The sequence below is a fragment of the Lynx canadensis genome, chromosome C2 (assembly GCF_007474595.2).
Source record: "Lynx canadensis isolate LIC74 chromosome C2, mLynCan4.pri.v2, whole genome shotgun sequence".
In the NCBI taxonomy this organism is placed as follows: Eukaryota; Metazoa; Chordata; class Mammalia; order Carnivora; family Felidae; genus Lynx; species Lynx canadensis.
This window is the reverse complement of record NC_044311.2, coordinates 154570584-154584999: the sequence shown is the minus strand read 5'-3', so window position 1 is coordinate 154584999 and position 14416 is coordinate 154570584. Positions and strand designations below refer to the sequence as shown.

At 60.1% G+C, this 14416-nt stretch overlaps 1 protein-coding gene across 3 annotated transcripts in view; it reads left to right on the top strand.

Moving 5' to 3' along the window:
* Nucleotides 1-8167, top strand: part of TMPRSS2 (transmembrane serine protease 2) — a 34456-nt gene extending 26289 nt beyond the window's left edge. For all 3 annotated transcript variants that reach the window (XM_030330003.1, XM_030330005.1, XM_030330004.1), the window contains exons 9-14: nucleotides 1785-1956; nucleotides 3397-3572; nucleotides 4682-4777; nucleotides 6815-6957; nucleotides 7414-7566; nucleotides 8017-8167. In XM_030330003.1, the coding sequence (XP_030185863.1) occupies nucleotides 1785-1956; nucleotides 3397-3572; nucleotides 4682-4777; nucleotides 6815-6957; nucleotides 7414-7566; nucleotides 8017-8028 (752 nt within the window). In that variant the 3' untranslated portion in view covers nucleotides 8029-8167. The remainder of the gene's footprint in view (nucleotides 1-1784; nucleotides 1957-3396; nucleotides 3573-4681; nucleotides 4778-6814; nucleotides 6958-7413; nucleotides 7567-8016) is intronic.
* Nucleotides 8168-14416: the final 6249 nt, after the last annotated feature.

Here is a 14416-nt window from a genome sequence, read left to right as displayed (position 1 = left end):
TGTGAACAGGTCAAACTAGCCGATGCCCCCGGGTGGACCGCGTGACCCGGGATCCTGGCCCTAACTCCCCAGCCAGGCTCAGCTCAGGCTCTTTCAGGCACCAACAGGGCGTGGTGCTCACCCCGGCTCTCCGGACCTCGCTGTCCACTTCGTGGGGCAGGAGAACCACCCCCTCGAGCAAAACCTCCAGGCAGCCCCCATTGGATGGACGCTCGTGGAGCCCCACCTCCTTTGCCCTGGCGGTGACGGGGACAGGGCAGACACTGGAGGGGCTCGAAGATTTACCCAGCGAAGCCCCTGGGACGTTAGCATCCCCTCCAACCTCCCTTTCTCCCTGGGTTCGGGTCCACTGTGACCCGCCTGTGCCTCTGAGGCCCCTGCATCACCCACCCGCACGACCAGGAGCCTCTGTCCTGTGGCTCCTTCCCCATCGGCGCTCAGAGTTTCCAGAGGAAGCCTCCTCTCCCTTTCTGGCAAAGAACTTGTCACAAGTAGCAGCAGGCCAGGCCAGGCATTGAGGACTCACACTTCTCCTTCCTCCCTCCTCCCTCTTCTCTTCCCCTCCTCCTGCCTTCTTTCTCCTTCCTCCCTCCTTCTCCTTCATTCTCCCTCTCTTCCCTCCTCCTTCTTCCTTCCTTCTTCCCTCCTTCTTCCTCCTCCCTCTTCCCCTCCCTCCTCCTCCCTCCTCTCTCTTCCCACCTCCTTCTCCTTCCTTCCTTCCCCTCCTCCTCCCCTCCTGCCTCTTCCACCCTTTCTCTCCCTCCTCCCTTCCCCTCCTCCCTCCCTCGCCTTCCTCCTCCCTTTCCCTCCTCCTTCTCCCTCCTCCCTCTTCCCTCCTTCTTATCCCTCCTCCTCCCCTCTTCCCTCCTGCCTTTTCCACCCTTTCTCTCCCTCCTCCCTTACCTTCCTCCCTCCCTCGCCTTCCTCCTCCCTTTCCCTCCTCCTTCTCCCTCCTCCCTCTTCCCTCCTTCTTATCCTTCCTTCTCCCTTCCTCTCTCCCTCGCCTTCCTCCTCCCTTTCCTTCCTCCTTCTCCCTCCTCCCTCCTCCCTCCTTCTTATCCCTCCTCCTCCCCTCCTCCCTCCCTCGCCTTCCTCCTCCCTTTCCCTCCTCCTTCTCCCTCCTCCCTCTTCCCTCCTTCTTATCCCTCCTCCTCCCCTCCTCCCTCCCTCGCCTTCCTCCTCCCTTTCCCTCCTCCTTCTCCCTCCTCCCTCCTCCCTCCTTCTTATCCCTCCTCCTCCCCTCCTCCCTCCCTCGCCTTCCTCCTCCCTCTCCCTCCTCCTTCTCCCTCCTCCCTCCTTCCTATCCCTCTTCCTCCCCTCCTCCCTCCTGCCTCTTCCACCCTTTCTCTCCCTCCTCCCTTCCCCTCCTCCCTCCCTCGCCTTCCTCCTCCCTCTCCCTCCTCCTTCTCCCTCCTCCCTCCTTCCCACCCTCTTTTGCAACGTTCAGGAGTCATGGGGCCCCTGAGCGTTCAGTCTGTCCACGACTCCAGCAGGCCCCAGGGCCTTTGCTCCCCAGGATGGCCGCCTGGGTGCGCAGGGGACAGCGAGAGGGGGCGTCAAGTGCCAGCGGAAGTGCTGCTTCCTGGGGGGGGGGGCTGGGGGCGCGTCCCCTCCTCCCCTCAACCGGAAACAGACCGGGACGCATTCTCTGTAGTTCAGACCCCGAACGCGTGGGGTGCTCCCCCAGCCTGGCCGGACTTCGGGTGGAGGGGCCGGGCCCACCCTGCGGGGGGCGGCGGGGCGGCCCCGCCCGCGCTCACCTGCTCCGCGCTGGTCGCCTTCAGAGTGCGGGGTCACCGCGAAGATGGGCCGCCAGAGCCGCATCGTGGGCGGGACCGGCGCCTCCCCGGGGGACTGGCCGTGGCAGGCCAGTCTGCACGTCCAGGGCGTCCACGTCTGCGGAGGCTCCGTCATCAGCCCCGAGTGGATCGTGACGGCCGCCCACTGTGTGGAGGAGTGAGTCGCCGGGGGCGGGGGCAGGCCTGGGGGGGGGGGGGGCGGGCGAGGGTCTGGAGGTGGCTCTGGGGCCGCGTGACCTGGGGCGGAGTCTCCGATCTCTTCAAGCGCCGGTGTCCTGGCCGGTGCGTGGGGCCCGGCGCCCCCCTCGCGGCGTGACCGGGGGGGGGGGGGGGGGGGGGGGCCTGGTGGGCTGGAGCGCGGGGAGCGGGACCCCCTCCTGCCGCCGGCTTCGCGGCTCCTGCCTCTCTCGGGAGCCCCGTCCTTCTGGGAGGGCCGGACTCCCTGGAAGCCCGTCCTCACCACCGCAGGCCAGGGAACTTCCCGCTGCCCTGCCCCAAGGCTCCCTGGGACCCCCGGTCAAGCATCCCTGGCCACAGCGTGGCCCTCAGGACGGGGCAGCCGTAATTTACAGCGTCCGCTTTTGTGGACGACGCTGCCCCCTCCTTTCTCCTTAAACACAGACTCTTTTGGCCACACGCCTCCTTTGGAGGAAACCGCTCGGCAGAGAGGTCTTTCCGACTTAGCGTGACCTCGTGCCGGCTGCGGTCCTGGCCGTGCCGTCCTCTGGCTGTGTGGCCCCGGACCGTTCACGCAAGGTGTCTGACCGCAGTGTCCCCTTTGCACACCTGCAGGACAGGTGTACCTGCCCCTCCCGAAGGCCGTTGGGGGGGGGGGGGGAAGGAGCGACGTTTGTCACCCACTGGTGTTCCCTTCCTGACTTCCTTCCACCGGATTCCGATAGCTCCCGGGATCTGGGGTTCTCCTAAAAGGGAAACACCTAGACGAAGCTAATGTCCTAATGGCTGTGAGGCCTACAATCTAGCCATCCGCATGCACTTATTAAGCACCTGTTGGTGCCCAAAGCTGCCCTGATACGTGAAGGCAAGTAAGACCCAGTCCTGCAAGAAACGAGGTTTGGAACCTCAGGGAGGCATTCAGGCCAAGGAACAGCGTTCTTCGATGTTCTGAGGGTTTGCGGCTGGTACAGAAGTATGGGGGTGGAGGGGCTGGGTGGCTCAGTTAGTTAAACGACCCCCTCTTGATTTCGGCTCAGGTCACGATCTCACGGTTTGTGCGTTTGAGCCCCCCATCGGGCTCTGTGCTGAGGCGCAGAGCCTGTTTGGGATTCCCTCTCTCCCTCTCTCCCTGCCCCTCCCCTGCTCTCTCTCTCTCTCTCCTAAAATAAATAAAAACACTAAAAAAAGAGAGAGGCACAGGAAGAATGGACCTCATTGTCGAGGTGCAGGGGTGGGTGGGGCCACGGCAAGGCGCCAAGGGACAAGAGCCCGAGACCTCCCCGGCCTGGCCGCGTTGCTTCTAGAGGGTCATGGCGCCTCCGGGACGCCTGGCTCCGGCTTGTGACTTTGGAAGTCACCAAAGGAGTGTTTCCCATTTGCGTTTCTGAGGTGCTGAGTGGTCTTCGGCTTTACCTTCCAGACCACTGAACAACCCACGGCACTGGACGGCCTTCGTGGGAATTTTGAGGCAATCTTTCATGTTCTATGGACACGGGTACCGAGTGGGAAAAGTGATCTCCCACCCGAACTATGATTCCAAGACCAAGAACAATGACATCGCTCTTATGAAGTTGCAGACGCCTCTGACTTTTGATGGTACGTGACCGCGTCCGTGGGGCTCGGGGGCGTGTGGACGACTTTGACCGCGTGTCCAGGGAAGATGGAACCAGAGGGAGGGGGGTTGTGCTGCGTGCGGGTGGGCGTGCACCTATGACGGGCTGGGGGAGGGAGTGAGCGGCGCGCTTTTCCTCTACCGTCCAGAGTCGTGATTTAATCAACACGCATCAAAGTCCAGACGGGCTTTCCAACCACAGCGCTGCTGGCCTTCGGGGTCGGATGGCGCTTTGGAGCCGTCCTGGCCTGGTCCCCATCCACCAGATGCCACTGGTGCCCTTCAGTTGTGACACGGATGTCTCCAGACGTCGAGAGATCTGCCCTGAGGGTGAAATCGCCTCTAGCTGAGAACCGCTGATCTAAAATTTGTCAGGACTTTACTTTTTCACATAAATCCTGAAAACAAGAAACTTAATGGTTTACAACAACGAAAAGCAAGCCATGGTTTCCCTTAGCTTGGGCCCCCATTCTAGTCCATCCAAGGGGTCTTCCAGAATGTTCCAGCCCACACGGGCAGAGACAGACCAGACCCTCATCCACCACCACCCCCCTCCCCCATCAAGGTGTTTGCATTCAAGTTGGGACGCAATGTGGACCCAGAAGAACCGGTCCACGGGGGCCGTGTCCAGCACGGCCTCCGAGGCGCAGGCTGGGAGTGCCCGCCAGCTTCTCCAGCCTCACGTGTGTCCTCTCTGCCCCTCGTCCCCTGCCGACAGTGTCTATTGTCAAATTTTTGTTCCTTGAAGATTTAAGTTTGAAAAAAGCTTCACTACTTGCAGCCCCTTTCTTAGTTCTGTTTCTTGAAGAGTTCAGCGTGAATTTCTAGAAGCAGAGCTAGCAAACAGTTCTGTTTCTAAGCAGCTTAACTTCCAGAGAAGGGAGCACCTCGCCTGTGAGAAGGAGGGGCCCGGCAGGGACAGAACGTGGGCGTGCGGGGACAGGTCGGGGTCCGGGACTCTCCTGGGGTGATGGTGGTGGCACCGGGCCCCGCGGCGTGCAGATGGGGGGGGGGGGGGCCGGGCTGAAGACGGTCGCTGCACAGCCTTCAGTTAGACCAGACTGGCTCACGCTGTTTTCTCTTCTTGGAACAGACAAAGTGAAGCCGGTGTGCCTGCCCAACCCAGGCTTGATGCTCGAGCCGGAACAGCCGTGTTGGATTTCCGGGTGGGGGGCCACCCACGAGAAAGGTGAGGCTCTTGGCCACGCGGTTCCCACGGAGCCCAGCACCGGGCTTGGAAGTGGGGGAGCCGGGGGGTTGATCCCGGATCCGCTCCCATGCGATTAGATCACTTTGGCCACGTCGCTCAGGCTCCGTGCCTCAGTTTCCCCATCTGCTAAATGGGAAAAAAAAAAAAAAAAACCCGTGCCTGCCCTACCTGGCACTGTGTCCTTACTAAGACGCAAGGGCAGCAACGTGTGTGGAAACTGCTTTTCGAAGCGTAGAGGCCGCATCAATGCGAGGGACATACAGGCTGTGTGATCGCGTCCCCTTGTTGCTAACGGCTTGCCCTGGAAGCCGGCCGTGCCCTCCAGGGGCTCAGGGACAGTGGGCTCGGTGAGGGTGGGCTTTCATGACCCGCGATGGCCAGCCGCAGGCCGCTGGAGCTGCGTCCGTCTGCCCCGACGCCCCAGAGGGGGGGGAAGCTGCACTGTTGTGGTGCAGACCCGCTCAGCAGGCTTTGCTACGATTGACTTTCCTCTCCGAGAAAACTTTCCGGAGAAGGGGAGCTTAGTGGTTCCACTTTTATGGAGCGTGAGAAGCGCTTGGTGGTACAAAGAGGCCTCTCACGCACTGTCTACGTCCTTCTGAAAAGTGTTCAAGGCAACACCCGAGAGACCCTTTAGAACAAGGCGGAAAGGACAAGAGCTGGGTGATGTGGGGGCAGATCGGGGCGACAGTGGCCGAGCCGGGCATCCAGGCACCTGGTGTAAAGAAAGTTAGCGCAGCTGAGCCTTACCCTGGGCTCACAGCAGCCCGGACGAGTGGGAAAATCGACACGTGTTTGTGGAGCACCTCCTATGGGCTGGGAGGGCGTCACCGCACAAGACAGGAACATCTGCCCTCAGGAATGTCGCATTTCCTCGTGGATGTCTGGGGGGCGGGATGTGGTCAGCCAGCAAACAAAGAGCTGAACTGCGTGCTTTCAAAGGGCAGAAAGTTGTCAAAGGGCAGAAAGTTGTCACGGCGGGGGCCTGGCTGCTCTGAAGGGGTGATCAGGGAAGGCTTCTGGTAAGAGGCGACACTTGAGATCTGAATGATGAGGCTGTTGAAGGAACAGAAGGGTCAGTGTGGCGGGGTGGGGGGGATGGCGAGTCAGGGGTGACGGTGTAGGCTGTGGGGGGGACCCTGGCTTGTATTCTGCGTGAGCTAGGGAGCCGTCGGGAGCTTTTAAGGAGAATGGCGTGAGCTGGCGGGCTTCTGGGGAGTCACAGAAAGGATGCAGGCAGGAGGGGGCTGACCCCAAGTGCAGGGGAATCATGTCTGGGACGCGCTGGCGGCTCAGCTGTGGGAGGTGGGCCTGGAGGCAGGAGACCATGTCTGGGGCAGACCCCCCCCCCCACCTTGCAGGTGGACTGAACATCAGCAGGGGGAGAGGGAGGGATCCAGGGCGGTCAGCTTCTTGGTTGGGGATCTGAGCCCCAGGGTGGGTGTGGTGCCACTTTCCGAGCCAGGGAGGACGGGGTGGTGAGGACTTGGGGTGGAGGGGTGCGGTGAGAGGCTCTGTTTTGTCACGTGAGGCCCGTGGCGCCTGGAAGAACCCCACGCGGAGGGAGCGAGATGAGAGGGAAGAGGTAGACGGACACAAGGGCCCACCCTGCTGTGGAGAGGCTTAGTGGGCAGGGGAGCCGGGAAGCGGGACCGGACCGTCGGTGGAGCCCCGTGGGGCTACGGAAACACAGCCTGACCCCTGTGGGCCCGGGAGCGGTCTGGCGAGGACGGAGCCCCAGAGCCAAGGCGCTGGGCGGAGAGGGAGGAAGATTCTAGAACACAGAGCGTTCCGTAGCTCCAGGGCCAGGAAGGCCTCCCTGATTGGGAAGAGCCGTGCCAAGTCCGAGCCGTCAGCTGTCGGGATGACCCGGCCTCCCTGGAGGAGGAGGAGGAGGAGGAGGGAGGGGCCGTGGCCCCCGGTCTCGGGTGCGCACTGGCGCGTCCCCAGGAGGGAGGCCACTGTTCCACGGGAGGCGCTGGCTGCACGGCCGCCCGATGCTGTCTTCCGTCTCAGGGAAAACCTCGGACGAGCTGAACGCCGTCATGGTGCCCCTCATCGAGCCCTGGCGTTGCAACAGCAAGTACGTCTACAACAACCTGGTCACGCCGGCCATGATCTGCGCGGGCTACCTGCAGGGGACCATCGACTCCTGCCAGGTGACTGGAGGGTGCCCTCGCAGCCCCCACGGACACGGGGTCCATGTCCCTGGCACGCGGGGGGTCAGCTCCGGGGTGGCCGTGGCCAGCCGCCGTGACACTGATGGTGTAAAAGCACGCGCGTGCCCGGCCACCGGCCCCGAAGGGTTTTATTTTGTCGGCTTGGGAGCGGAACAGAAATAAGTTTTGCAACCGTTTTAAAATACGGCCAACAATTTACTTAGTAACTAACTGCTACCTGGTGCAGGCTAAAAGTCGTCACTGGAAGAGTCTCTTTTGGGGATTATATTACTGTCCCTCTTGGTGGGGGGGGGGGGGGCACAAAACCCGCACACTGTGTCATAACTGCCACGGGGACCCCCACTCCGACCCCCGCCCTGACCCCATCCCTCCGGGCACGGCCAGTTGTGTGTGCGGGCTGTGGCTTAAACTTCCGCCCTTGGCTGTGTCCCCCAGGGTGACAGTGGAGGCCCCCTGGTCACCATGAAGAGTCACATCTGGTGGCTGATTGGGGACACGAGCTGGGGTTCAGGCTGTGCCAAAGCCAACAGACCAGGCGTGTATGGAAATGTGACCATATTTACGGACTGGATTTATCGACAAATGAGGGTAAGTTCCTGTCCCCCTCCCCACCTTGCTCTCTACTCTTGCCCCAAAGCCCAGAAGTCCGCGGGGTGTGGTGTGGCTGCCGGGGGCTCAGGCTGGCCAGGGCACGGAGGGACAGGGCCGGGTGGCGGGACAGACGGCAGAGGGAAGCCGGCACTGAGTAAGCACTTGCACCTTCATGGGCTGCGGTCGACTTGCGCCTCCCAGACGAGGCTACACGGCTCATTTCTGCACGTTCTCGCTCCTGCCCCGTCCGGCCCTGTCCGCCTGGAGCCCCTTCCTTCGGCAGCCCGAGTCCTTGACCGTTGCCCTGTAGGAAAAAAACGTCTCTCGGCCCCGCTAAGCTTGCTGCTTCAGTTATAAGTCAGTCTAGGAGACAAAACGAATTTGCTGCCTTTTTGTGTCTTGAGAAAATAAAGCCGTTTCTTTTTTTCTCGTTTCCTTTTTGAACAGGCAAACGGCTAATCCGCGTGGCCTTTGTCCTCGACACCGTTCCACAAGAAAATGAAGGGGCTGATTTTTAACTCCCCGTGCGTGATGTGCTGTATTTTTAGAAATGATTCGAAGGTCCTTTCGTTGTTATTAAATAGTGTATTTGTCTGTCTTCGGCACTCTCCATAGTTCTGTGCAGGCCACAGGCCCACGCTCCTGGACCCCTGGTCTGCAAGGCGTGACCAGGCCCAGCGGGGTGTGGGGCCCAGGGCCACCGCAGGGCAGAGGGATAGAGGCCGCCCGGTGGGTTCTTCCTTCTAAGCCCACTCGGGAGGCCGATGCACCTTTTGGATGCGTCTGGGGCTGGTGACTTCTCAGCTGCTGGACGGCTTGAGACAGGGAAGAAAGCCGGGTGGGACTTTCAGGGTCAGCCTGCTGGGGTCGTTGCTAGGGAGGGCCAGTCTCCCCCCACCCCCTCGGGGGTTTTCGCTGATCATTTTTTAGTGCCTTCTTAGCAGCCCTGGATGGTGGCTGAAAATAAAGGGACCAGCCCTTCACGGGTCAAGATGGAAAGGCAGCAAGAACCTTCTCTCCCGCTCAACAGGGTGAGAGTGTAGACAGACCCCTAGGTGCAAGGGAAGTCCTTGCAAACGCAGACGCCACTGTATGTGGGGCTGGGCGCCCCGGGGAGAGCCAGCCCCACTCCCTCACCCTCTTTCCATCAGATTGTGGGGTGCGGCGGAGTGGGGTGCGATGGAGTGGGGTGCTGTGCTGACCCTCTTGGGGCCTGCTGATTACATGGAAATTGAGGTCACCCCTGGGAGGGGGGGGGCGGGAATCAGGGATGTGTGATTAAAGATACACTGTTTCCATGTAAAGTTCCTACGTGTTACTACCTCAGTGCTCCGGGAGTCTTGGCTGTGATGTCTCTAAGTAGTTGCTACATTGGCTCTTTGACACTCTTGGCCTTGACAAGTGGGCGGCGCCGGGGACTTGAGGCGCTTTCCAAAGTGTTCTGTGCCGGGGGTGTGGCTTGTGCTGGCCACAGAGAGGAGAACCTGCCCCCTTCCAGCCCCTCAGGCTTCCCCGGGAGGGAAGGGCTGGGGTTGAATTGCCAAGTGTGGAGCCTAATTGTGCGCTGAGTCCTGCTTTGAGGGGGGGGGGGGGGCTGCCTCCTCTCAAGCGCACTGGTTTCCAAGAAGGAAATGAGCGATCCCACCGCCTAGGGCTTAGCCCCCCCCGGGGGCTAGGGCTTAACCTTGAAGCGGGAGGCGGTGGCGGCCCCACTCCCCGGATGGATGCTTCCGTTCACCGCGAGGTGCCCGCTCCCCGAGCCGGATCTTAAAATGCGCATTGTCGTGGCGAGAACGTGTTGCGTCCCTGGCTTCTTTTTATGTGACGCCTGTTTGTCCTCTGTTTTGTACCTTTTTTAAACTGTAAAATTCCATTGTGAAATACTGTACAAATAAATTATACATTTGTTTTCCAAGGATTTATGGAGTCCCTGCAGATGGGGATGGTGAGCAGAACCAGTCTGCACCTCCTTGGAGGGCGGTGATGCTGGAGGGTGGCTGCGGGGCAGCTGGGGCGGGCGGGGACAGGGGCGAGGGGGGCAGGGCTGAGGACTGAGGTGCGGGCCGGGGTGGGGGGGGGGGCTGGTGGATGTGGTCCCGTCGGAGGTGTCCCGTGGTAACTCCTTTTTTTTTTTTTCCAAGTTTATTTATTTGAGAGAAAGAATGAGCAGCGCAGGGGCAGAGAGAGTGAGAGAATCCCAAGCAGGCTCCGAGCGGTCAGCACAGAGCCCGACGCGGGGCTCGAACCCACCAACCGTGAGATCATGACCTGAGCCGAAGTCGAATGCTTAACCCCCACGTCCCCGTCCGTGGTAACTCCCGCATGGCTGTCACCCATGGCTCCCGCTTCCCCCTGACTCAGACCCTGAGACCCCACTGTCTTCCAGATCTCTCTGCCCGGTGTCCCACACATCCTCAGCCCCAGCCTGTCCAAACCCGCGCCCAGCATCTTGTACCCTGAAGCTGTCTCCCCAAAGTCCCTGTTATTTCTGGGTGACCGAGCTGCCTCCTCAGCTCTCTTGGGCGCCAGTCCCACGGAGATGGGACTGGGACGGTGGGCAGGAGAGAAACACTGAGTTTTTTTCCTCTGCCTGAGAACAGAACCGTGACAGGCGATTGTTTTCATTATGTGTTAGAATTGTGGAAAGACACGTGGGGCGCCTGGGTGGCTCAGTCGGTTAAGCGGCCAACTCTTGATTTCAGTTCGGGTCACGATCTCAAGATTGGCGCGTTCGAGCCCCGGATCGGTTCTCTCTTCTTCTCGCTCCCTGCCCCTCCCCCCCCCCACTCGTGCTTTCTCCCTCCCTCAAAATAAGTTTAAAAATTTTATGTTAAGACGGGTTAACATTATGGAAAAAGTGGTCCTGAAAACAGGGAAAAGCACACATTTTTGCTAGACAATACCCTTAAATACAGTGGATCCTCGCTCATGGTAATTATGTTCCATAAACCCATCACGAACGCTGAATTCGTGAATGGGGCATCGTTGCTTCTGGGGGACAGAGACAAGGTCAGGTGCCGACGAGCCTCCGGTCTTTGTCAACCAATGGGTTCATGACGTTGTTTTGTGGGTGCTTCTGTTCAGAGACGCCTAATTGGATATATAGCTGCTGCACCAACACTGAGCCCGAGCAGATGGCACCATCACTCCCGAACTTGCTTATCTGCACGCGTGTTTTCCCCGTGAGGCACTTCACGGAGACCACGCTTCTCCACGACACCTGGGGCCGTGTCGAACCCAGAGATCACCAGCCAAAAGTGCAAAAATGCTGGAAACCTGGCACCAACCGGATCACAAAAGGACATTTATTGGCAGCGAGAGCTGAAACGAGAAGGAGGACTCCACTGTGTGTCCTCGGCGAGGCACCGCCCCTTTTTTTGCCGCCCTGCACGCCTGGCCGCCATAGCGCCGTGAGTGCTGGTTTTGGAATTACGAATAAATGTTAGCAGGTAGGGGGACTCAGAAATAAAGGATCTGCGAAGAGCAGTGAACCGTATACCTAGAAAGCCCACATGGGCCAAGGCAGTTGACAATCTTCAGTTGCATTTTTCACGCTAGAGTCGCCGGGTGAGTGGCCTTTGGATGAGGCTGATTGCACCTCAAAGATCTAGCCAGAACGCTGGAGCTAGGGAAATATTGATATTTTTGGATTAAAGGCTTTATAAAAGATGTAAGTTAATTTGCTTGATATACATGAACCCCAAACACTCATCATTAAAGGGAAAACACACGTATTAATAAAAGTGAATCATTTGTGCTGATTTGTGTCTCTCCTTGCCACTGGGTCAGTGGGTGGGTTTCCAGCACTGAAACATGTGCCCTCCAGGGGCGCCTGGGTGGCTCAGTCAGTTAAGCGTCTGACTTCCGCTCAGTTCATGATCTCACAGTTGTGAGTTCCAGCCCTGCGTCGGGCTCTGTGCTGACGGCTCGGAGCCTGGAGCCCGCTTCGGATTCTGTGTCTCCCTCTCTCTCTGCCGCTCCACGACTCGTGCTCTGACTCTCTCTCTCTCTCAAAAATAAACAAGCATTAAAATAAATTGTAGAAGCATGCACCCGCCTCGATTTGTGTCTGGCTGAGTTGTCAATGGGGGACAGTCCTGCCTCGAACCCAGGTTCTGGGTCTGCTCCCAGCTCTTCCTCTGTCCCCCTGTGGCTTCCTTGCCCCCATTCCGATTTCAGTCTCTTCCCCTTCTGATCGAGGCTTCCCCTTCCCAGTGTTTTAAGAGAAGTGCTAGAATAAAGTGACATTTAAAGATTCACTGATGTACCAGCTGCCCCATGTTTAACGAACCACCCCCATAAATGGTGTTTGTCAGTCACTGGGACTACAGAGATGCATCTTATAACCAACCGAAATCCCACAGAACCGCTTGGACCTTTCTTCCCTGGAGAAACAGAACAGGTCTGACGGAAGCTGCGCTGTGTGCCTCATTCCCGGTGACCTGCTGCAACATTCGCCGCCTGGATTCCTTTCCTCTGAAACAAAACCTGACATTTGGGGGAATTCTCTGGGTGCCTGATTGTTTTGTCTGCCTTTCCTCGAGGACAGTACAACGGCAGGTGCTCTGGGGGCGCCCGGGGGGGGCTCAGTCGGTTAAGCGTCTGACTCTTGACTTCAGCGCGGGTGGTGACCTTGAGTGGGGAAAGGGTGAACATTAGGCAGGGGGAGGTGAGGGAGAGGCAGTGGGCAGCTGCAGGTGGAAGGCTAGAGCGGCAGCGGGGTTTGAGAGAGACAAAAGGAGAAAGGTATTCCAGCCCCGCCTGGAGCCTCACGGACTTCCTGATCAGGTCCCCATAAAAAGTCAGGGACAGAAATGCTCGGCGGCTACCCAGTCGGGACCCCTCTCCCTCTTGAGAGCTTCGTGCTTTCTCTCATTACACTCTGCCACTCTGCTCACTCTCCGTCGTGTGCGGGACTCGTGCTTCGACTCCGTGAGACCAGAACAAGCTCAGAGTTCGGGAGTTTGGGGCTGCTGTGCTGACAGCGGGCAGCCTGCTTGGGATTCTCTCTTCTCCTCTCTCTATGCCTCCCCGCTTATGAGCCCACTTGTGTGCGCTCGCTCGCTCTCTCTCACTCAAAATAAATAAACTTAAAACAGGTGCTCTGAAGCATCTTAGAAGATAGTCACGAATCCAGAAAGCCGTTTGAACAAATGCCCAGCGTGTCCCGTGCCCCGCTCCCTCTCATAGCATTTATTAAGCACTGACAGCACATCAGACCCTGTGTTCTGGAAAACCCAGGCTTTCTATGTCAGTCCGCTCTATGTGGCCCCTCTCCTTGCTCTGCTCCAGACTCGGTGCCGTCCTGTGGGCTCAGCAGAGCCCCAGATGTACCCAACGTGAAGGGTTCGGGAGTGGGCATCACGGATATTCTAGCATAGTCTTCACAGACGGATGGACCTTCCTACTAGTGCTGTAGGGTGGGCAGCAGAATCTGGAGACGCACGTAGGCTCTAATCCTGGCAGTGTCCCTCATGGGTGGGGCAGGGATGGCGGAGGGGAGATTGCGGAGGCACGTGAACCCTTTGTCTGAGGCTGGCTGCCCTCGGAGCAAAGAAGTGACCCAAAGTGGACTCCAGGGCTCTCTCTCCCTGGGTCCTGAACCCCTTGTTGGTGGCGGCCTAGGACAAGCCTGGGGGAGCCCTAGACACCTGCTCTCTGGGGCCAAAGTGAAAGTGACCGCCAGCTCCAGCCGGGGATTGCTGCGGTGGCTCCCGGCACCCCCGTGAGAAGCCGCCCGCATCCCCTCTGCGCAAGGGGCACACGCGTCGTGCTGGACTCGGAGCGCCCGCACCGCGCGCCGGCCTTCGCTCTTACAAAAGCCTGTGCGTATTGCTGGAGTGTTTTTTCCTTTCGGCCCCAGTGAAACTGCGCCCTGCAAGCCTGAGCGGCTGTGAGCCACCCCTCAGGTGTGGGGCTGACAAGGGGGGTAAGGCGCCGCGCCACAGCGGGTGCTGGGGGGACCCCCGCCGAACGCCCTTCATGCTCCCGGCAGCCTCTGTCGTGTACAAATTCTCGGACGGCCCCTGAAAATACGGGGTCGCAGCGGTGTCGCTAGAAACGGGTTTATTCCACATCAGCGAAATGCAGCCTCTAGGCACACGCACACAGCACCAATGCTCCAGAAACATCAGGCGCGTGATAGCAAGTGGCACAAAGCGGGAACCATGCGCTGATCTCCGGCGGGAGAGGGAGAGGGGTCCGGAGGGACAGTCCCGAGGTGGAAACTGGTTTCTCCTAACCAGGGAGGCGGCGGCGTCCACCCAGTCTAACTCTCGTTCGTCTTAATCCTGACCTAAGTCTTCTCACCAGGTCCCCGCCCTCGAGGGACAAGCACAGACCACAGACGGTGCCAGGAAAGACTGGCTAGTAACCCCTCGTGCCTGTGAAATGGGCCAGCGGGGAGAGGGCAGAGCTGAGGGCGCGTCCCTCCACGCGCCCGAGGCTGAGGGCGGGGCTGAGAGCGGGTCCTCCCACGCGTCCGGGGCTGAGGGCGGGGCTCCCCCCCCCCCCCCCCGCGTCTGGGGCTGAGGATGGGGCTGAGGGCGGGTCCCCCCACCCACGCTTCCGGGGCTGGGGGTGGGGCTCTCCCCACGCCTCCGGGGCTGGGGGCGGGGCTGAGGGTGGGTTTTCCCCCCCCCCACGCGTCCGGGGGCTGAGGGCGGGGCTGGGGGCGGGGCTGAGAGCGGGTCCTCCCACGCGTCCGGGGCTGGGGCGGGGCTCTCCCCAAGCGGCCGGGGGCTGAGGGAGGGGCTGAAGGCGGGGTTGGGGGCTGGGCTGAGAGCGGGTCCTCCCACGCGTCCGGGGCTGGGGCGGGGCTCCCCCACGAGTCCGGGGGCTGAGGGCG